The 25,661-nt window shown below is 52.9% G+C and overlaps 2 protein-coding genes across 3 annotated transcripts in view; one reads left to right on the top strand and one right to left on the bottom strand.

Moving 5' to 3' along the window:
* The window catches only part of Dnah17 (dynein axonemal heavy chain 17), a 104,584-nt gene extending 103,949 nt beyond the window's left edge, over positions 1–635 (top strand). For both annotated transcript variants that reach the window (XM_050140222.1, XM_050140223.1), the window contains exon 80: positions 207–635. In XM_050140222.1, coding sequence (XP_049996179.1) covers positions 207–454 — 248 coding nt within the window. In that variant the 3' untranslated portion in view covers positions 455–635. The remainder of the gene's footprint in view (positions 1–206) is intronic.
* The window catches only part of Pgs1 (phosphatidylglycerophosphate synthase 1), a 36,460-nt gene continuing 10,974 nt past the window's right edge, over positions 176–25,661 (bottom strand). The window contains exons 2-10 of the mRNA XM_050140224.1: positions 25,029–25,218; positions 22,436–22,513; positions 20,997–21,096; positions 20,188–20,377; positions 19,487–19,665; positions 16,992–17,513; positions 6,664–6,812; positions 2,757–2,882; positions 176–299 (exon numbers count right to left, since the gene is read on the bottom strand). Coding sequence (XP_049996181.1) covers positions 2,763–2,882; positions 6,664–6,812; positions 16,992–17,513; positions 19,487–19,665; positions 20,188–20,377; positions 20,997–21,096; positions 22,436–22,513; positions 25,029–25,218 — 1,528 coding nt within the window. The 3' untranslated portion in view covers positions 176–299; positions 2,757–2,762. The remainder of the gene's footprint in view (positions 300–2,756; positions 2,883–6,663; positions 6,813–16,991; positions 17,514–19,486; positions 19,666–20,187; positions 20,378–20,996; positions 21,097–22,435; positions 22,514–25,028; positions 25,219–25,661) is intronic.

Here is a 25,661-nt window from a genome sequence, read left to right as displayed (position 1 = left end):
CCTCAGAGCCATTACGGCGTGCAGGGTCACCTCCAAGTCCTCAGTGCGTACCCATGTTTGGCACTTCTGGTACCTGGCCTGAGCTCTTCAGGGCTCCCACTTCACTGGCCTGTCTCTGAAAGATCAGAGAGGTCGGAGGCCAGGCCTCTATCTCTGCTGGTGCCTCCCATACAATACCCAGGCCATCAGCTACGTTGTGCCCACAGGAGCTCGCTGGGACACCCAGACCGGAGTCATTGCTGAAGCACGGCTAAAGGACCTCACGCCAGTCATGCCTGTCGTCTTCATCAAGGCCATCCCTGTGGACCGAATGGAGACCAAGAACATCTATGAATGCCCCGTGTACAAGACGCGTATCCGAGGCCCAACCTACGTCTGGACCTTTAACCTGAAGACCAAAGAAAAGGCCGCCAAGTGGATCCTCGCAGCGGTGGCACTGCTCCTGCAGGTGTAGCTGCTGCAGCGCCCGACCCCATGTGGCTCCAATCAGAAAACTGCCCTTGCTTCCCGTGCAACTGTAACTTTACAGGAACTGAAGCAATTTTTTTTTTTTACTTCTTACAAATCCAGTGCCCCTGGACTACTGTGCAGAGGGCAGAGGTGGATGGGGCACAGATTAAAACAACTGCAGTCTCTGTGCCAGTCTGATTGCACTCAGTGCCTGAGCAAACATCCTGGGCACCAACCCCCAAATCCTGCCTTAGGGAGGAGTGAGCTTATCTCCCGGCAGAGCAGGAGGGTTAGGGTGCGGCCCTCACCCCGGCTGCACCAGGGCCCAGGTGCGCCTTCCACACGGCAGCACCCACACTGGGCTCGCAAAGAGAACGCCTGAAGTCCCTGCACTACAACAAGCAAACCACGCCACAGGCGCCACCATGCGAGCTGCGCAGCCATCCTTCCCCAGTGAAGCCACCACATGGAACACAGTGAGTAGGAACCACTGTCGCCATGTCCCGCTCTGGGGTTACGGGTTTCTCCTAAGGAATAGTGTTCCAGAGTAGCAAACCCCGCCCCCCACAAACACTGTGCTTCTTTGTCTATTCTGTCTCCCACATGCTCAGTGCACACGTCCCTGAGAATGCTCCCGCTAACCGGGCTGCTCCATGGTTTTTGCACCTAACACACACTCCCTGGTAACCAATGACCCCAGGTGACGCTGGCTGAGGCCCCGAGGACTGGGCGGTGCTGACGCTGGATGTGTAGCCAAGTCATCAGGCTACAAGCAAGTAGAAAGACAAGAAGAGGGTGCCGGGAACAGCCACTGTAACTCCAGCAAAGGGCTCCCTGGGGAGCAGGCACCATGTGGGTTTCAAAACTTAAAAGCCGCAAGGAACCGCCACCCAGCTAGCCTGAGCCCCCAATGAGGACAGAGGAGTTTCAGGCCAGGCCTAGGTACTGAACATCTGCCTCTCCTGGCCAGGAGGGGTCACCGCAGCCCCAGAAGATTGCACAGCCAGCACGGCTCCAGGCAACTTTGTTCCAATCCCTTGTAATAAGCACAAATCAGTTTTTTTTTTTTTTTCCAATTTTGCCTTTGGAGTCCGAAATAAAATAGTAATTCTCCAAACTTCCCAAAGGCCAAGTTACCTTTCAGGGATCTGGAACAAAGTCCTGGAGTCAGAATTAGGGAGCCTAGGTGTGCAGAGACAGGTAGAACCGACCCAGAATTCCAAAGGCGGCAGGCAGGGGACAGGGCTCAGCCCAGGGCAGAAAGTGCAAGAATCTGAGAGCTCCCTCAGCCTCTCCAAGCAGCTGCTGTGGCTCGTGTCAGTCGGCCCTGGGTCACAGTCCTGAAGGCAGCTGTCTTCCTGACTCTGGAGCCCCACCTTCTACAGCAGTAATGGTGACAGTCGCTCAGCCACAGCCACTGAGATGTCGAGAGGCAGCCATCTCTGCTAGAGGGCTCCTCTACAGGAGGCTCTTCTCCACACACCAGGCTGGACTGGCAGCAGCAAATGAAGTTTGCAGCCACATCCCAGAGACCCTGGGGAGGAGTGGGTAGGCAAGCAGGCTTCTAGAAACGCCCAAGACACATGCACTTGGGATGGCCTGCTGTGAGATATCCACCAAATCTGACCAGGTACGGTGGCGCACTCCTCAACACTAGCACTGGAGGCCACCAGGACTGCTGAGCCTTTGTCTCAGATGGAGTAAAACTGAAGGTGTGACAAAGGGGCAGGGGCAAAGATCCAGAGACCCCGTGGCTTATGGTGGTCAGCTCTGCAGAGGTCTGCACAGCGTGGTAACTCAAAAGGCCACCATGTTCACAAGACAGACCAACAACATTCGCTCAGGCTCCTGGGCAGGCAGAGTATATCCCAAGCCAACGAGAACTCACAGCTACCTCTCTGACACCCCCACTAACCTGCTGCATGTCAGGGAGACAGTCTACCACGTGTCACCGTACCCCCAACCCCAGTGCACACCAGAACAGTTCCTCCACCCTTGAGCACTGTCTGCCACATAGCCACACTCAGCAGAGACCAGGGAAGGAAAGGACACCCCCCCCCCCCCCCGCCGCCCCAGGGCCTCTCTGGACCCCTGGGCAGGAACAGCAGAAAGCAGAGGTTGCTGGCTCTAGCCCTGGGCGGCAGCAGCCCTGGGGGGAGGGAGGAAGAGCAAAGTTCAGCACCTGCTTTAAGACTGTCCACGACCACAAACACTGTTCTGTGGCAAAGGAAGGAACAAGGCCACAGGGTCCCCTCAAGGTCCAGCCTTGAGGAACAACTGGCCTCCTCTGAGTTCCCAGCACCTGCCTCTTGTCAGAAGAAGTTCTTGATCAGTGGGGTCACCATCTTCACCCACAGCTTCACCTGCCGACCTGGCTGCTCAAAGGTCGCAGACGACACCACGCCTGATCTCAAGTAGAGCTGCTCCTGCTCCTGAGGAAGAGAGAGGACAGTCAGCACCAGGCGTGTATGGGTCAGCCTGTGAAGCTCGAGCACCACAGGCACAACAGTGATGCCACCCACACGTCTTCCTGAGGACTTTGGCTCCCTCTCTCAATGCTGTGAATTGGCCGAAGTTACAGCGGTGGGAAACCACTTTAGCTGCTCACCCCTCACAAAAAGGATCAGTGTGAGGTAAAGTAATAAACAGGGTTCTGAGGAGGGTTCCAGTTAGGGCAGGATTAGCCCAGCCTGTGCACGGACCCCGAGTCCTACCCCCAGCACAGGAAAGCACAGCTTCCCTTCCACCACACTGCAGTTACCCTGTGCCGCTGGTGCCGGCCAACGCTGCTGGTGGAAAGTGATGCTCACCAAGAAAGCACCTCTGCTCTCAACCACACTCAGAGCTACAGACATCTGCGGTGGCCGCATTCACAGTGGGGAAAGGCTGGAAACCACCTAAACATCCAACACTCACTTATGAATTAACCCAGATGACAAAGCAAAGTGACAGAAGCCAGACATATATGTATATCTGGTCCCTTGGAATCCATGACCACTACAGACACCAGAACCTGCAGATGCTCAAATCCCCCCATCAAATGGTGGCATGGAGATCTACTTTTACTAACAGTGCTGGCAACTGGGCCTAGAGTCTAGTACCTACTAGGTGAGCGAGCGCTCTGCCGCTGAGCTGCAGCCCCCAGTCAGCCCCACTTGTTTTTAAAACTCTAAGACAGGATCTCACTAAGTTACCTGAGCTGACCTTGAATTTGCAGTCCTGGGTCAGCTTCAGAGATGCTGGGATGACAGGCATAAGCCGCCTGGCCTGCCTCTCACATGAACGTTGATGTGTGTCTGCACACAGATGAGCGCATGCACGCGGTGCCCACAGATGCTGGAGAGGGCATCTGATCCCCAGAGCTGAAGTCACAGGCCATGTGAGCCTCCTGATGCGGATGCTGGGACCCAAAGTTGGGTCCTCTATAAGAGCAATACACACCCTGCTCTCCAGGCCTGTCTCCCAGACTCTTCAGCTCAGGGTTCCTCACCTAATGCAGTTGTAAATATGTAATATATCGACGCCATGTATGATGTGACACTTCATTCTTCAGGGACTACAAGACAAAGCCTGCGCACGTCCAGGTAGGAGAGCAATTCTCCTTAAGCATTTCCCACCCACAGTGGCTGGCTCCTTGGACTTGGAAGGCCAAGAGTAGGGCCTCCCCATAGGCTCCCAGAACAAAGAATGATCCAAATGAGTCTGACAGAGACAGTTTCTTCTGTTGCAAACCATGTTTAAACTTTCACTTTTAAAACCGAGTTCTAAACCCACATGTGGGCGGGTGGACAGCTGCTGGTGAAGGCACTGCCACCAAGCCTGACAGCCTGCAGAGTAGGCGAGAACGGGCTCCTTTGAGCTGTCTTGACCTCCACGTTCAAGTGGCATGTACACACATACACACACAGGAAGGGTGCTCATGAAGACTAAGACAGATACGCTTGCCTTCAATGCTATTAGGCTGTGGGTGTCCCACCACACGATCCTCTCCCACCCGCATGTCCATGAGCAGCTGGGATCACATCTGCACCCACACTTAAGGTCACAGCATGGTAACCATCAGCACTGGAGCCTGACAGAGCCTCACAGGGCAGCAGCACCCACAGGAAGGAACAGACTCCTCAGTTCCTCCAGCCAACGAGAAGGTGCCTCACCCAAGCCCCTGCAGAAAGGCTTTGCCCACAGAGGTGGGGACCCAGTGCCTGCCTTCACCTCTCCTGAACCTTCCACACCTGTGACCTTCATCACGAAGGCAGCATCCTGAGGCCATTGTCCACACCAAACTTTCAAACTGTGTCCCCACAGCTGTCTTTCCCATCACGATAGTCCCCAAGTCAAGAACACTGGCCTCTTGAGAAGGGGCAAAGTCTCCACAGACCCAGCTCCAGTTCAGCTCTTCAGTAAACACCCAGCCAAGATCTCAATTAAATTACCAGAAGTGCTTCAGTGTCCTCACAGACGCCACAGCAGGGACAGAGAAGGAAGTCAGCTGGTAGAGGTCACAGTGCTGTGCAAGGAGCCTCTTAGGTCACAGAGAAAAGCTGTGTTCTCTGAACACAACCAGGAAGCTTTCGGTTTTTATTGTTTACTCTACCAGGGAGGGACTCAGGCTCTGATAAAAATATCTTCCATTTTCAAGACTCAATACCCAGACAGGGCCCTTCCCTGGGTCCCAGGAGAACTGCAGCAGGCCTTCTGAGTGCAGGGACCACAGACTGCAGCGCTACAGGCTGAAGGCTGGGCATGTGCAGCTTCTACCACATGGCTATCAGACACTGAAGGGTCAGGAGGCCAGCTGCAGGCCTTAAAGTATACTGAAGCAAATGGACCCATCTAGAAACACATTTCTGCACTTCACAGACCCTGAATCAATGCACATGGGCAGCCACCTTCCCACCATTAAAAGCCCCTGGGAGATAGGTTTGGGAAGAAAATATCCCAAGTATGTCATTTGAGAAGTCAGCTCAGACCACAGCCAGCCAGGCCTTTCTCAAGATCCAGGATGTGGGTTTAGCTCCCATCTCAGGAAGTGGGGTCTTGTCAGCACTAGGATCCAGGGACAGGCCTAGGCACTTGCCTGCCGAAATCACCCATAACTCGTCCTTGCCTGGGCCAGAACCATACACAGCTCTCTCCATGGAGGCGTCTGCGCACACAGCTCTCTGCAGCAGGGACAACAGGCCAGGAGACCCTGCAGCCCAGAGCCACAGGCTCCTCTCCTCCACAGCCCGGCTCCCGAGCTGGCAGTTGCTCTGTTATGGGAAGCCCTTGGCCTCAGTGGCCTCAGTCATATACGCCTTTCTTCAGAAGGCAATCTGCTAGCACACCCAGTCACCCAACTGTCACTTCCTCTTGCCCAGTCACAAAGCCCTTACTGGCACCTGGCCCTCAGTGACAATTCCCAGACACAGTAGCAAGTCCAAAGAACAAAGCAATTCTACTTCCTCACCCATGAGGCAAGGGCTCTGAGCAAGCTGTAGCCGTGACTCCTGAACACTGGAATCTAAGGGCTCAGACATAAAGCTGTTCAGTCTTGAAACCCACAGTAGGAGAATTCACAATGAACTGACCTCTAACCCTCACACAGGTGTCATGGCAAATGCACATCTCACTGACATCTCATACATAACATACACAGCTAAAAAATAATCAAAATAAAAGCCAATGGGTGGTGTTCCTGAGGTCTGGCTGGGAGCAAGGATCCTGCATTCCAAGACCCCAGTGGAAATCTTGTCCAACCCACACAGGGGCTCCTGCTTCCAAGACCACAGTCCAGGGCTCTGAAGGCGGAGCCTGGTGCAGGAGAACTCACAGGGAGAGCATGTATGAATTCTCAGCTTTCTGTTGTTTGCTCTACAGGTGGTGGGAGACAAGGTCAACCCTGAGATTCACCCTCGCTTTTAGAAAAGACTGGACCCCATTCTGCAATACCCATGTCCTGGTGAAGAAATGGTGGTCTATTCCAGCATGGAGAGAGGGGAAGGGGGGATAAGCCTGTCCTGACAGTGCCACAGGCCAGGGCCTGCCTGGCTTTCCAAGGTTCCTCTTAAGACTTGAGGGACCCAGTTTCTCCCCCTCCCACACACACACTCTGCCTGCCTGTCTGCTGAATCTCGCTCCCTATCTGAAATGACTACAGCAAAAGCCGCCCGTGAGAACACCAATGGCATGGCTGCACCCCATGTGCCCAAGAACCCCATCACTCCTACAAACCTGATGGAGCTGCTGCTGCAGGGCTCGGCTCTCCGTCACGATGGCAATCTGGGCTTCTAGGTCCCGGTGAACTGACCTGTACCCAAAATTAGGAGAGCCAATCAACGTGAGGCAGGGCAGGCTGCTCCCTGCCAGGTACAGCCAGAGGCCTGCAGGAAAAGGAAATGTGCAGACAGGAAGTGAGCTCAGCATCTGCCAAGTCTTCGCCACGCACTGTTTCAACCTAGGAGGAAAGCGGCCAACAGGGGCGAGCATCAGGGAGCTGAACCAGGCTGAACCAGGCTCACACTCCTGCCTACGACCATTAAGGTGCTCCAGACTGCTGCATGCAAGGCCACTCTGCTCTCTGCCACAGCTGCTGCGGCTCAAGTCCCGAGCAGGGAGCTGGCTCCTTTGAGGGAACTTTGGGTCTTCTCTGACATCCCTGTCCCTAACTGCTCCCTGGGCCTTTCTCCAGAGAGGCCTCTAGCCCTAGCTCTTTCGATTGTCTACTGCTGGTCAAGTGCAGCTCAAGGTCCCTGCGGGCCAGAGCCTGCCAGCCCTCCTGGGAGCCCTGAACTAACGCATTGGTGTAGGACCAGGTCTGCCTACATACAAGCTGTCCACCCTTCTACCTCAGGACACCCCGAGTTTGTCCACATCTCTAGTTACCATCTTTGCCACACAGAGAAGCACTGCTGTAAGAGGACACCAGGGCACTGTGCCACAAAGACTGCCATGTCACACTACACGTGGGGACATGTCTAAAATGAAGATCATGGGTTCTAGAAGAATCTTAAGTACCACTAGGTATGCCCGTGGCAGGTCCCATTCTGCATCCTTTTCCATGCTCTAAAGATCCAGCTGCAGAACTAGTCCTGAGTCCTCCCCCAAGGGCTAGCCTAGCCTCTACCCTTCCCCTTACTAGCCCAGGAAAGCCCATCTTGGAAAACCCTGTCAGCTCCAGGAAGACCAATCACTCACGGGCTCCTACCACAGCCCCCCATCAACAGGACCCTCGCAGAGGCCCACAGACACACACAAACATCACGGACACCTGGCCTGCACGGAACACACACACGACTATACCAAAAGACGGCTTCCTAATGTCCACGCAGAACCATTTCCAAGAACACCTTGAGCAAGTGAGACAAAGGCTGCTGCTTACTCCTGTGACTGGTGTCCTGTCCTAGAAGGCCACATCCAAGTCTCCTGCCCGCTCTAGTAGTAGCCTCTACTTACGCAGGAAGTCAGAAGCCGGGGAGGCAGATGTCCCTCCCCACCTCCACGCTGGCAGCTCTGCTGCAGATGGCTCACCAGGCCATGCCTGCTCTTCCACACCTCTGGTGTCCATGTACTTAAGCCGCCCTCTGTCCCCACCTGAGCTTCCCCAGAACATGGAGCTGGGGAAGAGAAGCCTCGGGACAGGAACCCCAGCAGTCTCAGAAGACTGAGCATCCTTCCCACTGGCTGCTGTGGGGCCATCGCCACTACTCCCACCTGGGTCTGCTTGGGACAACCTGCCAAACACCCTCCTGATCTTGCTCAGAGAGAGGGGTCACCTGCCTCAGGGGCCAGGCTGGTTCCCATATATAAAAAGTACTAAAGTACTACGACCTTGCGGGGAAGTGTAACTTCTGCTCCCTCCACTGCCTCCTCAAAAACCTAGGCTGACCCTCAGGGTTTACTGTCCTCACACCCCAGCTCCTAGGCTGAACCTCAGGGCCTACTGTCCCCAAGCTCCAGTTCCTAGCCCTACCTTAACTGGCTGCCAGGCCCAACTCCTTACCCAAGAGCCTGACCTTTGGCCCTAATGTCTCCACCATTCCAGGAACCAGCAAGAAAGACTACAGTCTGGGAAGGAAAAGATGTTTGGGGCGTGGACTAGGGCAGGGCTATTCCTAGACAAGAGACATTATGTGGCACCGAGTACCAAGGACAGCTGGGGACAGGAGACGTCACTATAAGGCTTGGCACTTGTCACAAAACATGTAACTAGCATAAATACAGTGACCTGGACTCAGAGCCCAGAGACCCTTGTGACTTGTGGATGAGAATGCCCTACCTAGAACCCTACAGTCTTGTTCCTTATCAGAATGAAAATGAAGTGGGGGGTGGGGTGCACTGGCCTAGCGTGCAGCAGGAGTCCTGGGCTTGATCTCAGCACACAGTGGAGCCCAGCATCGGTCAACCTGGCTATAAGATCACTTTTGGGGGGTAAGATTATTTAAGTTATTATTGTATACGTCTGAGACATACAATCTGGCGGTGAGGAGTGCTGCACATGCCAGAGCCCACGCATGGAGGACAAACAACTTCATGGAGTTTGTTCTCTCTTTTCACCTTTATGTGGTTCTAGGGATAGAACTCAAGTTATCAACAGCCAGTAGTGGCATAGGCCTTTAGTCCCAGCACACAGAAGGCAGAGGCAGGAAGATCTCAGTGAGTTCAAGGCCAGTCTAGTCTACAGAGCAAGTTCCAGGAGAGGCTCCAAAGTTAGAGGACCCCTGTCCTGTCTTGGGAATGAAAAATAGGAACTCAAGTCACCAAGCTTGCACAGCAAGCACCTCTGCCTTCTGAGTCACTTCGTCAGAGCCTACAGGTCAAGTTTAGGGCTAGCCTGAGATACAAAGACTCTGTCTCAAAAACAAGTTGATAAGCAAAGGGCATGGTGGCACATACCTGGAACCCCAGCACTCAGGAAGATGCTTTCATGTCTGAGACCATTTTGAGCAGATTCAAATTCCAGACTAGCTGGGGCTAGATCTAGAATAATCCCAGTACTTGGAAAATGGGGACAGTAGGAACAGATGTTTGAGGCTACATCCCCTCTGCTACATGGAGAGTTCAAGGCCAGCCTGGGCTGCACATGACAATGCTTCTCTCTCTCCCTCTTCCTCCCTCTCTCTCTCCCTCCCTGCCAGTCCCCTCTGTTTAGCTCAAGAGAGACATATGGAACACCACTGAGAGATGCTGCCCATGTTATGGGTGGGCAGCGGTCCCTGGTGCTGAGTCCCAGGGAAGCCTGTGGCAGAACATCTATACACTACGTGAGGATGTACTGCCGTGACTAGTGCAATAAAATAGCTAGGCAGGAGAGAGAGGTGGGATTTCCAGATGAGAGGAAGAGGAGATAAATCAAGATGCACAGGAGACACCAATGGAACAAATCAGACATAAGGGACAAAGGAAAGGTAACCAAGCCATGTGATAGGACACAGATTAACAGAAAGACAAATTATAAGAGCTGGTTGGAGAAAAAGCCTGAGCTAAGGCCAAGCTTCCACAACCGCTACAAGTGTCCATGTCATGATCTGTGAGCTGGCAGCCCACAGGAAAACTGTGACAACAGAGGCCTGTGAGGTGTACGTCATACACGCTAGGCGTCCCCCCTCTGGACTCCAAGTCAAGAGCTTTAATCATTGGCTGGTGCACTGGAGACTCGTCGCCCTCCCTTGCTTGGACCCCAGCTGTGTCTACCAGCTCTCTCCAGATGCGCCTCCATCACGAGTGGAGGGGAGGCTCTGTGGGTAGGAGGAGGAAGCATATTTCCAGCACAGGGCTTTAAAATGGTCATCAAACCCCAATTCTTCACCTCAGACCCTGACCTTTGTGCCCAACATCTTCACAATTCCAGGAACCAGCAGCTTGGAGAAGGAAGAAATGCTCTGGGGAGTGGACTGGGGGTAGAGTGGTTTGCAGCCAAGGGAAACGCAGTAGCTCTGAATACCAGCAAGAGCAGGGAAGCTGGGCGGTGGTGGCAACGCCTTTAAACCCAGCACTCGGGAGGCAGAGGCAGGCGGATCTCTGTGAGTTTGAGGCCAGCCTGGTCTACAAGAGCTAATTATAGGACAGGCTCCAAAGCTACAGAAACCCTGTCTCAAAAAAAAAAAAAAAAAAAAAAAAAAAAAAAAAAAAAAAAAAAAAAAAAAAAAAAAAAAAAAGAGCAGGGACCAGACCACTACAGTCACTGTCAGAGCTTGAACACTAGAGGGTGGCCTGAACTCATCGAGACCTAGTACCCCTGCTACCTCCTGACTCTGTTCTCTTCCTGGGAGTGGTGGCTCACACCTGCAATCCTAGTATGAGAGGCTAGGGAAGGATTCTTCTGAATTCAAGGCTGGTCTGGACTACACAATGAGACTCGGTGTCAAAAACAACCCGATGAGGCCACATATCTGCCCTTACACAGCACAGCGAAGGCTGTACAGCACTGTCAAACAGTCCTGGCCACCCTCTACCCTGCAGACTGCACACCTACTGCATTCAGCCATGCACAGAGAGCCTCCCTGACCGACACCCTACCACCTGGATCCCCTCTCCTCTACTTAGAGCTTTTGCCTGCCCTAGTCTGCATGGGTCCCCCTGTCAGCTGCGTGCTTCCTGTAATAGAGAATCCCTGGGAGAGCAGGAGCCCCAACCCAATGAGCATGCACATGTGCACAGACAACAGGGACGCCAGATTAGTATCAAAGTGTGACAGCCTCCCAGCTAAGTAGTAAATGTTCAAAAAAAAATTAAAATGGCAGGAGTTTGGTCTGAAGAGATGGCTCAGCAGTTAAGAGACTGTTCTTTCAGAGGACCTGGTTTTGGATCACAGTACCTACATATTGGCTCACAAATGGGGGATACAACGCACTCTTCCGAGCTCTGGGGGCACAGGGCACACACACATACATTCAGGCAAATAAACAAAGAAACCTAAAGAAGCTCAGGAGCTCTGCACATGGAGGCCTGAGTCTTCTCTGAGAACTTCTCCAGAAAGATGAACTTCCTCCCACCCCAACCCTCCAGTGCTTCAGAGTATCAGACCCCTGTAGAAACCAGGAGACAGAAGGCATCACAGCCCGGCTCTTTCACAGGGGAGCACCACTCAATTCTGGTGTCAGAGGGATTGAGAAACTCCTGAGGCCTCAGGGCTGGAGTCTATTGCCTGTGATGGCCATGTGCACCACACAGCCCCCACCACCCTGAAGTTTATCTGCTGATTCCAGGTGGCAGCCATACCACATGGAGCCCAGGTGAACTAGGTGAGGCTGCCAGGCTGCCTCATCAGCTCACCTTCGGGCAAGGTGCCAACCAGCCTGTCGGGAAGACAATAAAGATAATGGCGTCCAGTCAGTCATTAACAGATTCCATCTGCGCAGCCAAAAGTCTCTTAATCCTAAAATCCCTGACCACACAAAGGGTTTTGTTAATCTAGAACACTTCATCCAAAAGCAGTTAGTATGCTCAGTCCTTTCTGATCCCCACAGATGTGCCCCGCTGAGCCTATGGCCCTGGCAAACAGATGGGCAAGAGGAGCTTGAAGCACACAGTGAACAAGGGTGTGGTCCCTGCCTGACAGAGCTCAGCTCTCAGGACAGAGCAGGGACAAGGCTGACACGTGTCTTGCTCAGGGCAAGATGTCAAAATGATGGCCTGAACAACGGCAGGCTTCACCATGGGGCAGAGCTGAAACACATCGGGTTCCACACACCCGTGCTGCTAACGCTGCCCCTAGGTGCCAGGGTAAGCATGCTCGAGCTCACCCCAGACTCCACCTAACTAACACCTGGGCCTCCCACTCCCCACACTCTACCAGGACCAGGTGAGACCCAGTGACCCCATAGCACCTGCTTGGACAAATCTGTTGAGCCTCTGAGATGCAGTGAAACTCTACCCCATCCCCTAGAACCCTTCCCACTACACCTACAGACCAAGCCAGAGAGACCACCAGAGGCACAGTCAGTGGCTTAGCTGTGCCCCGCTGCCTTCTCCCCAGGACTCTCTCCAGTCAAGGACAGAGGTACAGTAACAAACCTGCACACAGACAACTTAGGACAGCCCACCCACCTAGGAGTTTACAAGTGTTTAGCTTCCTGACAGCAGAAAAGCAAGATACAGAGTAGAACCCACACCAGCTGAGGTGGGGAGGCGCTGCAGTGCCGAGGACAGCACTGTGTATCTGAATGTAGGCAGCTGCTCCAGTACTGAGCTCTACCCCAAGCCTCTCACCTGTACACTTGTGAACGTGACACCCCACTCCTGGTGGCAGCAGCAAGTCACAGCACTCTTACAAGGGCTTAGAGGTAAGAGGAGCCCTCAAAACGCCACAGCCGTCTGCTGCTAAGCCAGGGCCACTGTGAGCTGGGATGCTCATGTGCAGGTGACAAGGCAGAGACTTTACACATCAGGGGATCCCAGGTGTCCCTCTACTCACACTGCACCCGTCATCCACTCTGTGAGCAGAGCCTCCTCCCAGGAAGCCCTCATTGGCTGTGCACTGCTGCTCACTTACACACTCTTGCTCACTTACACACTCTTGCTCACTTACACACTCTTGCTCACTTACACACTCTTGCTGGTGAACTACTCTGCTGTCTCCAGACGACGCCTACTCCTGCCCAAGTCAACTGAGCTCCCAGGAAACACTTCCAAAAATTCCCACTAAGAAAACTACGCACTGAGTGTCTCTGTGGGTCTTTGAAATGGCGTTAAGACATCAGCAAAGCCTGGGAGGGACGTGAGTTCCATCCAGTGCTCTAGAGTCAACTGCCATGACTTCCCAGCAGGCATCTGAGCAGCAGTGAGTAATCCAGTCCTGTGGTTCTGTCCACACCAGGCTGGCCTCGATCCCTACCCTTTGCCCCCAATGCTAGGGCCACAAAGCTGCACTCAGCTCCCCAGCAAACACTACAGAGCAACCCTAGGCTTCTGAATCGCTGCAAGGAGATCCACAGTGCGACTGCTATGAGCATTTACCAAGAAGACTTCCCAAGGAAAGGGACTAAACCATCTTCTTCACTAAGCCACCTCACAGGGTCACCAGCAAGCTCAACAGGGTCCTCCTAGCATCCTGTGCCTGTCCCTGGGAAAAGCTATGCTGCAAAGTGATACCTCCTGAGGCTTTTCGGAGCAGAAACAGTTGAGACCAGCCCAAGCCCGTCTTGTAGGAGCTTGGGCAAGAGAACAAGAGAAGCAACTACATGGTAACCAGCAGTTTTCCAGGGGCCCACAGCAGACACAAACAAGCAGGTCCACATCCTGTATACAGCACAGGCCCTGCTAGAAAGAGTTCACTGCACCAACCAGCAAAACCCACAAGCACCCCGTGGACCACCTGCCCAATCACCCCATACTGATACAGGTCACCTGTCCACAGGTGTGCCAGAAAAGAGCTGTGACCCACCTTAGCAGCCACTAAGCAGGAAAGGGTGCTGGCCTTTCACCTTGGCAGAGTAACCTCTGACCTCTAGGTCCTGGCCAGGACCCTACTCAGAAGAAACTGCTTCAAGCTGGTTGTGATCCCAAAACTCAGAAGGTCTAAAATTCAAGGTCATCCTCAGTGACACTGCAAGCAGCTCAGGCTACGTGAGACCCCATCTCAGAACCAAACTTCCCAGTACCATCTACCCCCACTTAGCTCCACCTTCTTGTCCTCCTTCCTGTTTTACACACACAAACACACACACACACATAATTCTAGGATCCAGATATGAGGCTCTCCCTGTTCCCCCACTGATCCAGCACTCACAGATAGCAGGGCCCCACCCACATCAGGGCAAGCAAGAGGGAGAGAGAGGGAGGGAGGAAGAGAGAGGGAGAGAGGGAGGGAGGGAGGGAGGGAGGGAGGGAGCGAGCGAGCGAGCGAGCGAGCGAGCAGGGGGCAAGAGCACACAGTCCGAGAAAAGGCGAGGAGAGACACGCAGGAAAAGCCAGTTGGGTGTAACTGGGAGGCTTCTTCAGGAACACGGCAGTAAAGCAGGACTCAGACTACAGTCTCTGCAGCTGCAAGGCTGGCCTAGGGTGGTCGCAGTGTACTTGGAGGAGCATGCTGTCTGGCCTGCCTCTGGCTGTGCGGGGACCAGTGAATTACTGAGCCTCTCCAAAACTCTGGCTTCACCCAGATGCTCAGCTCTTCCCTGCGTCCCCACCCTTGGGCTCTGCTGTCGTTCCCAGAAGGAACTGGGCCAACCTGAAGACTTTCCATACACACCCTCTAGCCAGCTCTACCTGCCCAGAGACACCTGACCGCAAGCTTCACTTAGCCCACATGCTAAGATGAGACCAACAATGGGGCAGTCACTTCCCACACAAACAAGGCTGCCTGCCTGGGCAGGAATGCGGGCTTCCGTGCACAGGCAGGACCAGCTGGACAGGCAGGCAACTTGGCCATTCCCAGCTGAAGCGTTCCTATGGTGAGAAGCCAGTCTCCGGGGCAGAACGTCCTCTTTGGGAGGAGTATGTGATGCATGTGCAAGGCACAGAACTCATCCCAGGACCACGAACCACAAATGGAAGGAAACAAAGGATGGTGAGATGGGTCGGGGGTTAAGGCGTTTGCCACCAAGTCTGAGACCTAAATTTGATGGACGCAATTCACTTGGTAGAAGGAGAGACCTCATTCCCACAGCTGTCTCCTAACCTTTATAAGCAGGCCACACACAGAGAGACACATTCACGCACACACACTCACACAATTGTGAATTTTTTTGTTGTTTCTTTTTTGGTTTTTTGTTTTTCTACACAGGGTTTCTCTCTATAGCCCTGGATGTCTGGACTGGTCTCGAACTCAGAGATCCACCTGCCTCTGCATCCCAAGTACTGGGATTAAAGGTGTACGCAACCAATACAAGGCTCAAATATTTTTTTTAAAAATAACTAACAATACAGATAATTGGATTCAGCTGAACAGTATTTCTTAAAATATATCCCCACTAGCCAGGAATAATAGTGCATGTCTTTAATTCCAGTGCTCAGGAGACAGAGGCAGGCGGATCTGATTTCCAGTATCTCCTGGTCTACTCTACATAGAGAGCTGCAGACCAGACAGCTATATAGTGACCCTATCTCAAATAACAACAAAAACAAAAAAGTATCCCCACTGAAAATGCTGTATTCAGTGGGGCAGTGGTAGCTCATGTCTTTAATCCCAGCACTAGGGAAACAGAGACAGGCAATCTTAGTGAGTTTGAGACCAACCTGGTCTACAGAGCTAGTTCCAGGACAGCCAGGGCTACAGAGAAACCTTGTCTTGAAAAACAAGAAAAGGAAAGGAAAGGAAAGGAAAGGAAAGGAAAGGAAAGGAAAGGAAAGGAAAGGAAAGGAAAGGAAAGGAAAGGAAAGGAAAGGAAAGGAAAGGAAAGGAAAGGAAAGGGGAAAGGAAAGGAAAGGGGAAAGGAAAGGAAAGGAAAGGAAAGGAAAGGAAAGGAAAGGAAAGGAAAGGAAAGGAAAGGAAAGGAAAGGAAAACGAAAGAAAAGAAAAGGCCAGATTCAGAGATCAGAGAGTGAAAAAAGTTCTATCTGAGGAGTCAAAGATGGCCTCAAATGTCAAGAGCCCAGATACACGCTGAGGCCAGGCACAGCAGCCCTCTGGACTGCCTAGAGAAGCCACAAGAACCCAGCACACCCAGATAACCTCTGCAGTTATAGGTCAGGCACTGGGGCTAAGATGAATTCCTCGGGCAGTGTTACCCTGAAGCAGGAACCCTCAGCAATGGGCCTTGGGCAAACTGTTGCCAGGTTCAAGGTTCCCAACAAGTTTCATGTAGCCCTCAGAGAGCTCTCAGCACCTGAGAGCCAGCCGCGCCTGGGCTGCTCTCCTTGGAGCACAGTGAAGACTCAGTGCAGCAATAACCATCTCTACCACAGGGCTGCATGCAGAGGGTCCAGGGCACCGGCTGGGTGCACAGCACAGCTCAGTGACGGACGCCAGCCTCCCATGGACAAGGCTCTGGGCCGCACCCTTGGAACCACAAAGAAAAGAAGCAAAGTTCTCATGACTTTCACTAAGTAAGGACTACAAACTGAGCATGCTGCTTCCATCCTCTCAGTTACGGGGAGAAGAAGCAGAGACGAGAAAACAGAAAAAGGATCTATCAAAGTGAGGAAGACAGGAAAACGGGTTATTCACGACAAATCAGCAATCTGCAGGAAGTCCCCTGCACAGCAGCTAGGTGTGAGCCCCAAAGACAGAAGCAAGCCTTCCGTGTTTCCTTGTGCTCCTTCAGCAGACAGTACATCACATGTCCCTCAATAGCTACCAAAGGACTGAGGATTCAATTTAAGTCAGCGGTAGAAGTGAAAGCTTTGGGGCTGGTCCCCAGAATCAGGAAAAAAAAAAAAAAAAAAGGAATATTCACCAAGTGGTTTCCATTTTTAAAGCTGTGTTCACATACAGGGGAAGTATTCTGCACAACTCCATCCCCTGAATAGGATAGCATCATCCCTCCCGGACCTGGGACAGGTAGGCAGGACCTGCAAGGGCTGCTAGGAAGATAACCCAGTGCAGGGCTCTCCCACATGTGCTCTGTGTGACCAGGAGCACAGAACACCCCCAATGGGGGTTCTGGCCAGCCCCCACGTACCTTTGGCATGAAAGGTCCATCCCCTGCGCCAGTACTCCTGCAGCTGGACCCGGTCCTGCTGCCCCAGGCTGCATACTTCGCTGTAGAACTGTCGCTCGATGTGCACATAGGCAGCTGGGATGGCGCCCGCCACGCCCTTGGCTCCAAAGAAGCCATTCACCTCTGGTGAGGCTAGGAGGATCTGATACTCTGCTCGAGTGCCCAGCACCAGGTCCATGTAGGCCTGGGTCAGGTTGAAGTAGCCAGTGGTGAGGAAGACCTTAGCTCCCCGCTCAGCTTCTGTCAGCAGGGTCTCAGTGACTATCTCATCTATTTGAATCTCAAAGGGCTTCATCTGGATCAGTGGGTAAATCCAGGTGTCTGGTGCTGGTCTCCGGTCCCCAGCAGCCGCAGCCTCTTCCTGACTCAGCAGAGTCTCACTGTGGAAGGTCTGTGCATGCAGCATCTGTTGTCGGGTTCTGGCTGAGTGGATCACGTCCATGACCCGTTTGTTAGCTGCTCTGCAGTATGCAGCCCGGTCACCTACAGAGGACATAAGAAAGAGGAAAGAGAACATGGAGAGCCAGAAGTAGTGGTACACAGGAGGTGGAGGCAGGAGGATCAGGAGCTGCGGTCATCCTCAGTTACACAGTCAAGGCCAGCCTGAGCTACATGAGACCATTTAAATACCCATCCAGATTCTGCTGGCTCAAGGCACACACCATGTGACTGCTAAGGGCAAATGCACAAGTTTTTACTGGCAGAACACAGACTAAGATCAAGGAGCAAAGAAGGCAGCAGTCGAAAAGGGCCCTGCCCACAGGACCAGTGCAAGGAGACATGGTAGGGCATGACACAGGTTAATTCCAGCTACAAAAACTCAAAAATACAAGGAGAGGAATGTGAGGTAGCAAACACCAGGACTTTGGTACCTTGGGGACAACAGTTGGGGGTCAGGTAGCTCTGTGAAGCCACTGCGACGGGGCCTGAGCTGCTCCTCTTTAGTGTCTGTCTGAGAGGCATGCTATGTACTTCAGTAAGAAAGATCATTTAGATAAAAGACATGCCAGGAACAGGCAGGGTGGCACCTGATTACAGTGCTGGAACATGGGAGGAAAAGGTTAAGCCAACTTGAGCTACATGAGACCCTGTCCAAAGGAAATAAAAGTGAAAGATGTGTTCAGAAAAAGATCGTATATTCACATGAAGAACCAAGAACACACACGTGGCCCAGAACACATGTGGCAGGAAAGCACGGTAACCACGAACAGAAGCCCTGAGGGCAGGCTCGAGCTCCGCAGGGACACTGTCCCCACAGGGAATGGACGCATATGGCACACAACTCTGCAGACACACTGTCCTGAGGTCTGTGGAGAGCAAAGCAACGCTGCAGTATCAGGAAGATGACCGGTCCACGGACAGAGTCCAGAGAGGAGGTCAGCATGGAAGACCCAGAGGCAGCAAGGCAGGCTGGTCAGAGAGGAGAGCAGCACGAAGCGGGGCTATGTTGGGTCACCCACACTCACACGGCCTGCACTGAGAACAGGGACAGACACGTGGATGCCTCTCATGAGCTAGACTAGGAACAGAGAAGAAACCAACTGGGCAGAAACCCACCCTGCCACCGAGCAAGATGTCCCTGCTCTAAACATGACACATCTCAACTGTCCCTAAACACAGTCATTCCCGACTAGTTGTGCCTAGTCTGGCGCAGTACACCAGGGCATAAGCATTTCTTCAAGGCCCAGATAGTACACATTTTAGGCTTGGGGACCAAAAGACAAATCTAAGGATACACAGAGGGAAAGAAATTTTCCACAAAACATTTAACTGATGCACTTCAATGCACAGTGGTAACAATTAAATGTTCCCTGGGGCAGACAGGACCATCAAGAGACCACAGCCTCAGTGGGCAGTCACAGCTCCCTGGCACTGGACAGGACTGTCATCAGGAAGAGCACAGGACATGAGAGCTTTTCTCTCACAAGGGCCAGGTTTCTCCCCTTCTCTAAGCTGTCCCTCAGCTGGCAGTCTGTTGCACACTCAGCAGCAACCCTTCAAGGCCAGGAGAAGCCACAGCCACAGGAATCACAGGAATGCGAGTGCCCAGAACACTTCGCAAGGGCTTGCTGCAGCAGAGCTGGGCTCTCCCAGTTCACTTTTCCAGTCAGGCAGCCACAGACCTCCATGGGGCTGCTAGGATAGGAGATTTGGGGAAGAGGCTGAGGTGGGAGTGTGGTCACTAGGCAGGCTACTTCCTGTAAAAACCAAGGCAGTCTCCTGGCTCACCTGATTAAGGTACAAGGACCCTGGGCCCAAACTTCCACCTTCCCAGGCTGGCTCTTGCTTACAGGGCAGGTAAGCATGTAAGAGCCAGTAAATTGCATTTCTCTGGCTTAAGAAACAAATGCTGAAAGCTCTGACACCGTTTCCTGCACCTGGAGCAAGCACCACAGAGGTGCTCCTCTGGCCTGTGGTCTACAGGAGTCAGAGGAGCGTCGTGAAGGCTGCCCTACCTTTGTAAGGGTGCACCATGCCATCCACAACGTCCACGGTGTCATCCCCCTGCAGCTGCAGGGACACATCCCCCACCGCATCCACCAGCTCTGTGAAGAAGTCTGCGATCTCAGCACAGTCTTGTAAGAACACATAGCGGTCCTGGCGGTTGGTGAAGTAGGAGTCACTCAAGTTTGCACTACAGAGACGAAGAATCAGATGAGGGCGCAGCCAAGAGGATGTATGGCCTACTGAACCAGGCCTCAGGGTAAGTAGGTGAGGAATGACAATCCCATGGTATGATGAAACCAGAGCAGCCTCTGTGCTGGACACCAGCCAGGCTGACACTGAGTAAGAGAACAGAGATGGCACCCCACATCAGGAGCAAACCCAGGTGGAGAACAGGTGCTGTAGGCCACACAGCTGTCTGTCAGAGATGTCACAGCCCACAGAGCTGGGCTTCCACCGTGCTCAGTGTGTGCTTCCTGGGCTCTGCCTGTCCTCTGATCCGTCTTCCTCACATGAAGTGAGGTGCACAGTGACAGAGTCACCATAACAAACAGTGAACCAGTGCAGAGGCTCAGCACACCGTCTACCTTCCAAAGAGGAGGTGAGCGCCATCTACAACCAGCATAGCACCTCTCTCAGGAGCTGGGGGCAGACTGGCCTTGTGCCTTGAACTGAACTCCCAGCTAGAGAACACAACGGAGCACTAGCTCACCCACTCAAGATGACGTTGTTGTCAAAGAGGTACACCTTGATGTGCTGGAGTCCGATGGTCTCGTTGAAGCGCTCAGGGATAAGGAGTCGGAGGAGTCCTCGGAGGTTTGGTGTGTGGAAGAGGGAGACACGCACGCGCTCTGGAAACCTCTGCAGCAGTGGGAGCAGCATGCTGCGCGAGTTCTTCCTCCCTGTATGTGAGCAGCAGAGACAGCTGTGGCTTCTCCAGGAAAGACAGATGTCCTGACTGCCAGACAGACCAACTCCCTAGGAGCCTCACTTTACCTGGGGCCCGGTGAAGGAGCCACATCAAACAGCGCAGCTTCTGACCATGACACACCTGCTCCAGGGCAGGACTGCTTCAGCCACGCTAGACCCCCTCCTCCTCCTAAGTCAGCGAGTGCCTCCTGGGGAGCCACTCCCACTCAGTGTCCTGACCTCTCACCCCAGCTCCAGAAGAAAAATACCAGCCTGAGCCAGATGCAGCCATCAGCTAGACTTAGTGCATACCTGACAGCAGTCACTTGGCCTGAATCTCAGAGAAGGAAGCAGGTGCCCTGGGAACTTGGCCTCAACCACCAGGGACCCCCACACAAAGCCTTAAAATAAATCAAGGCCAAAGGAAGCAGGGCAGAGACAGACCCTGAGTAGCTGCAGATTAGGGAAAACTCTGTTCTGTCCTGACTGTTTCAACCTGGGCTGCATACAGCCATCTGCTATAGAAGGAACCATGACTGGAACCAGCAGGCAGCCCTGTGCGGGTCTGTTAGAGGGTGGCTCCTCAGACCAAAGGAAGTGCAGAACACCTACCTCTGGAGCCACGGGTGAAGTCCAGGAGGATGGAGACCTTGAGGTCGGAAGAAAACTTGGATTGTAGTGACTTCTCCAGAGAACTCTCCAGACAATCCACCTAGGAGAATCGAAGGAACACGTGTGAGACCAAAGAGCTGTTTCTGCCCCTGAGAAATGAGCCATGGAAATGACTGCGTGCGCGATCTATCAGCCCCTGCCAAGCTCCCTCTCCAGCCTGGGCCTCAAGAGGAAGGTGGAGTACAGGGCAGAAGTCCACAGTGCTTGACAGCCTGGATCTCGGGTCTCTCACATCTCCACATCCCCTCCAGACACAACACCAGTGCTGTACCCTATGCGGAGTAGTACTAGCTGGGAATCCACAGGATGATGAGTAAATCCAAGATGGAACCTGCCCACTGGCCCTCCCGTCCCTTTCCCAAGAGAACAAATGAGCTTCCCAAGCTTGCAATTCAACAGGATGACAGGGAAGTGGAGGGAGGCCTCCGTGCTCCAGTCAAAGATGCAAGTATTCAGGCTAGCCTACCTCCCCCGGGGCTCCACACACCAATGCCGCACCATGTCCCAGCTCCAACCCACCCGTCTCTAACTACAATAAATCAAGGAAGAACATACAGCACCAGCCACACACCTTCCATCCCTCTGAAAGAAAAGTGCCCAGAGAGAAGACAGATAAGCCACATTCACAGGCTCCAGCTCAACCCAGACGCTGCCTGCTGCGGGCAACTCTACAGCCAGCATTTCTGAACTCATTAGCTGGCTTAGGCTCCTCCTAGCCCTATCTTCCTTACTGAAAATGACAGCTACGACACACCAGAAAGTCCAGGGGACAAGGCTGGTCACGTCCTGTTACCCCTTGTACACCCAACAGCCAGCCAGTTGGCCCTAACTGTATTTAGCTCATCAGCCCAGAAAACAGTCAGAAAATGTTTTCTGAAAAGTGCTGCTGAGTATTTTAGCTCTTGTGAGCCAGGATGGTCTCTGCCAAGACCACTCAGTCATGCGGCTGTCACAGGAGAGGACAAGTGTGCCCGTGCCCCTACAACCGCACTGACACGGGAGAGGAAGTGTGCCTGTGCCCCTACAACTGCACTGACACAGGAGAGGACAAGTGTGCCTGTGCCCCCATAACACGCTGACAGGTGAATGTCATGAACCTTACATGACTCACAACCTTTGGGTTTCCTCCAACATCTTGAAATCAGTGGCAATTCTTCGGGTCACACAAAAGCAGGCCATGGACCTGATGCAGCCTCTGGGTTATGTCAGAGAGAGCAGCCCAAACAGCCCTGTAAGAACTGGGGAACTGCTGGCCAGTACAACTGGGTCTCCTACACCATTGTCATGCACTAGGGACACCTATGTGCAGAGGCCAGAAAGGCAGCTGGAGTCAACACTGTGGAGCTGGCTCCACCTGCTGCCCTGCCCCTAAGCCTTACCAGTTCCTGCTCCAAAGGTCCTGTCCCCAAGTAGAGGGATGCCATCACGACTCGCCTCTTGGCTGTTTTTATCTGCCCCTGGAAAAGGAATAACAATTCTACATTACATTCATTGTTTTTATAGTCCACTCGGAGGCAAATCACATCTAAGCTGAATGGCTGGCTCTACGTCCTCACCATTAATTCTCCAATTAGCCGAGCACAGACACAGTGACTTCCCAAAGGAGGACGCACAACCTTAATTCAAATATTCAGTCTGCAAAGCAAGGCACAGTCTAATGGGACAACAAAACACCACACAACCACTGAGTAAAGGAGATCAGGGGCACACATGTATGTGTGTATTATATATTTACATATGTATATTTGTCTTAAGTGCTGGTCACATGTAAGTGTGTAGACACACATATGGGGACATGGAACCACTTTGGGTTTATTCTACCATGTTTTGTTTTATTTTGAGATAGGGTGTCACTAGCCTGGAACTCACCAAACAGTCTGGCTGGCCAGCAGGCTAGGAGTCCAGCCACTTCACCTAGCCTTTCCTGTAGTGCTGGGGATGGGACTCATATCTTCATGACTGTGAAGCGGGCACTTTACCAGGATGAGGGAGATCCGTGCACCCTGATGAGAGCTCACCCCCACAATGTGCTGCTAAAACAGAACCCACACAGCCTCACGGATGAACCCCACAGGCACACAGCTGCACTCATGTCCAAAAGGAGCATGGAGACTTTTCAATACCTCTGGGAAGAAGGACTGGCAGGAAGGGGACAGAAAGCTGCATTTGCCAACATCTGAAGTCTGGCTGTCTGTGATCAAGCATGGGTACACACATGCACAGGCACAGGCACACATGAAAGACAACACATCCCAAGTTGTCTCAACAGCCAGTGTCCTCTCTAGGCCCTGCTCCAGCCCAGGAGAATAAAGGATCCCATCTCAAAGCCCTAGACAGCCACCCCCCAGGAACGTCAGCAAGCACACAAAGCACAGCAGTGCACACTGCCACATCTGTTATCCCAGCCCTCGTGAGATAAGAAAGGAAGATGGGAGTTTATATCGAGTTAGGGGCCAGCTGAGGCAACATGGGACTCTGTCTCCCAAAATTGCAAAGATCAACTCCAATGGACACAGGAAAGCATACTTAGAAGGAGGCCCACAAACACAGCAAAGGCCTGCAGCCGAAAAAGGGCTATCACCCCAGCTAGTACGGTCCACTCAGGAAGTTGGGCATATTGACTAGACAGATGCATGAACACACCCCTGGGAAATGCTTAGGCACAAGGAAAAAACAAACAACATCCTCAGGCTGCTACTTCCTTTGTTTTGTTATCTATTAAAATCGAGGTTGTAGAGAAAAAAAAAAAACAGGCGGAGTCAGTTCAGCCCCAACCACCAAAGTCTATAGGGGCTGCTCACTACAGGATGCCAGGATCCCAGACAACCCCTGTAGAAGGCAGGCACAGGAACAGCCAAAGACCAGAGGGCCAACATCTGTCACACATGTCAGGTGGCGAAAGACAAGGGAGCCTGCTGGTCCTCCAGTCTGCCCTCCGGTCCAGGGACAGGTAATGCAGGCCCCCTGCTGCTTCTCTTCAACAGCAGAAGAGTTCGCTCTGCACCTGTGGGCAGGTGCAGAGCATGACCCGGCCTCCTGACACCTGGGATAACCAGTTATTCGGGTCAGAGGGAGGACACCGCAGGACCATCCTCACAGTGAGAGAGAATGGAGAAGCAGGGTGCAACAAGAGCAAGGGGCCCCATGGGCACTGGCCCACACATGAGCATGAACCCAGCTCAGCCCTGCCCACAGGCACACACACAAAGAATGAGTCTGCCAGAAATGCAGCTAAGTGTGGACCAGCTCAGACAGAGGTGAGAGCAGGAGACAGCAGGCTTTCTGTCGATGAGCGCTCACTTTCCCCAGAGATGAACCTGAATCTGGGTCTCTGCTATCTCCTAGCACGCTGCTGGTCACCAGATCTCCATTCCAGAGCCATTGCTAATATGAACATAGTTCACGTAGTTAAGGATTAATTAGCACTGAATTACTTCATTCCAATGAGCAGTCCGACTATAAACTGGACGTGTAATGGGAACCCGAGTACTGTGAAAAGCAAGCCCTCGGTGCAAAGGGACATCACTTCCAAGGAGAAGGAAGTATACACCAGTGATCCAGGATGCATGCCAGCAAGGCCCCTGATCTGAAGGGCCCTGTGACCAAGTGGCCACTGCACATACTCATCAGATCCCACCTCAGACTCCCCTAGGCAACACAGCTACCCAGATGATGCTGCCACCCAGGGAAGGGATTTTCATCACAGCCCCCCTCATCTTTTAGTAGAGAAGGACTGGGGGCTACCAGTCCTCCCTGCCTCCATACTCAGAGTCTAGCCATGTTCTCACTCCTTCCTGTTCTGGGACACTGGCTCCCCAAGAGGTTTCTGTTCAACTCAGCCCTAGATGAAGGTGAAATCTGACAGAAGAGGCACAAGCTAAGCAAAGCTGCACCAGAGTGGGTGTCAGGGCCTAGCAAACCTTGACACCCTGCCCCCATCCAACTCCTGTCTCAGTTCCTCAAAGGACTTACCTTTAAGAGCTCGAAGAACTCTGCAGGGGAAGAAAGCACCCTGACGTGAGAGCTGGGGACTCCGAATTCCGGGACCAGGTTTCTGATCCACTGAAACCTGTGCACACCCTCGGGACATAGGCAGCAAGGTGGGGAGGTGATCTGAGGAACAGTTGGGGACAGCAAGGGAGCCAGTAACAGCCATGGTGACCTGGTTAAAGAAACATGCACATGAGCTACTGTGTCAAATACCTCTGTGGACTGACTGATTCTTTTGGGAGCGTTTGGCCATTTCACATTTTCCCCATATAATTTAAGTCCTCCTCCCCCCTCACACCTCGAAGCAGTCGGTGTTGCACAACTAAAATGGCAATGCCTATATACAAACCCAACCAAAATCACTCCCAATAACTCAGGGGCCGAGTAAAAGCAGCCACAAAAAAGCTCACAAAGTTCCTGCGTGGCTAAATCTGCCCCTTTGACATCAACATGCCTCAGAAAACCCTGGCTACTGGTGGTTACTTGTCAGGGATGGCCCAGAGGCCCCCAAACACAGGCTATTGATGCTATTCTTGGATTCCCCCAGAACCAGATAGCAAGACTGCTGAAGACACAACACGCCTTAGCTGTAGGACACTGAGGACTGCACCTGGA

This window comes from Alexandromys fortis, unplaced genomic scaffold (genome assembly GCF_014885135.2).
Source record: "Alexandromys fortis isolate MF-2015 unplaced genomic scaffold, M_Fortis_MF-2015_v1.1 scaffold_39, whole genome shotgun sequence".
NCBI classification, from domain to species: Eukaryota; Metazoa; Chordata; class Mammalia; order Rodentia; family Cricetidae; genus Alexandromys; species Alexandromys fortis.
Note: the sequence above shows the minus strand (reverse complement) of the source record. Positions and strands in the feature narration are given on the sequence as shown.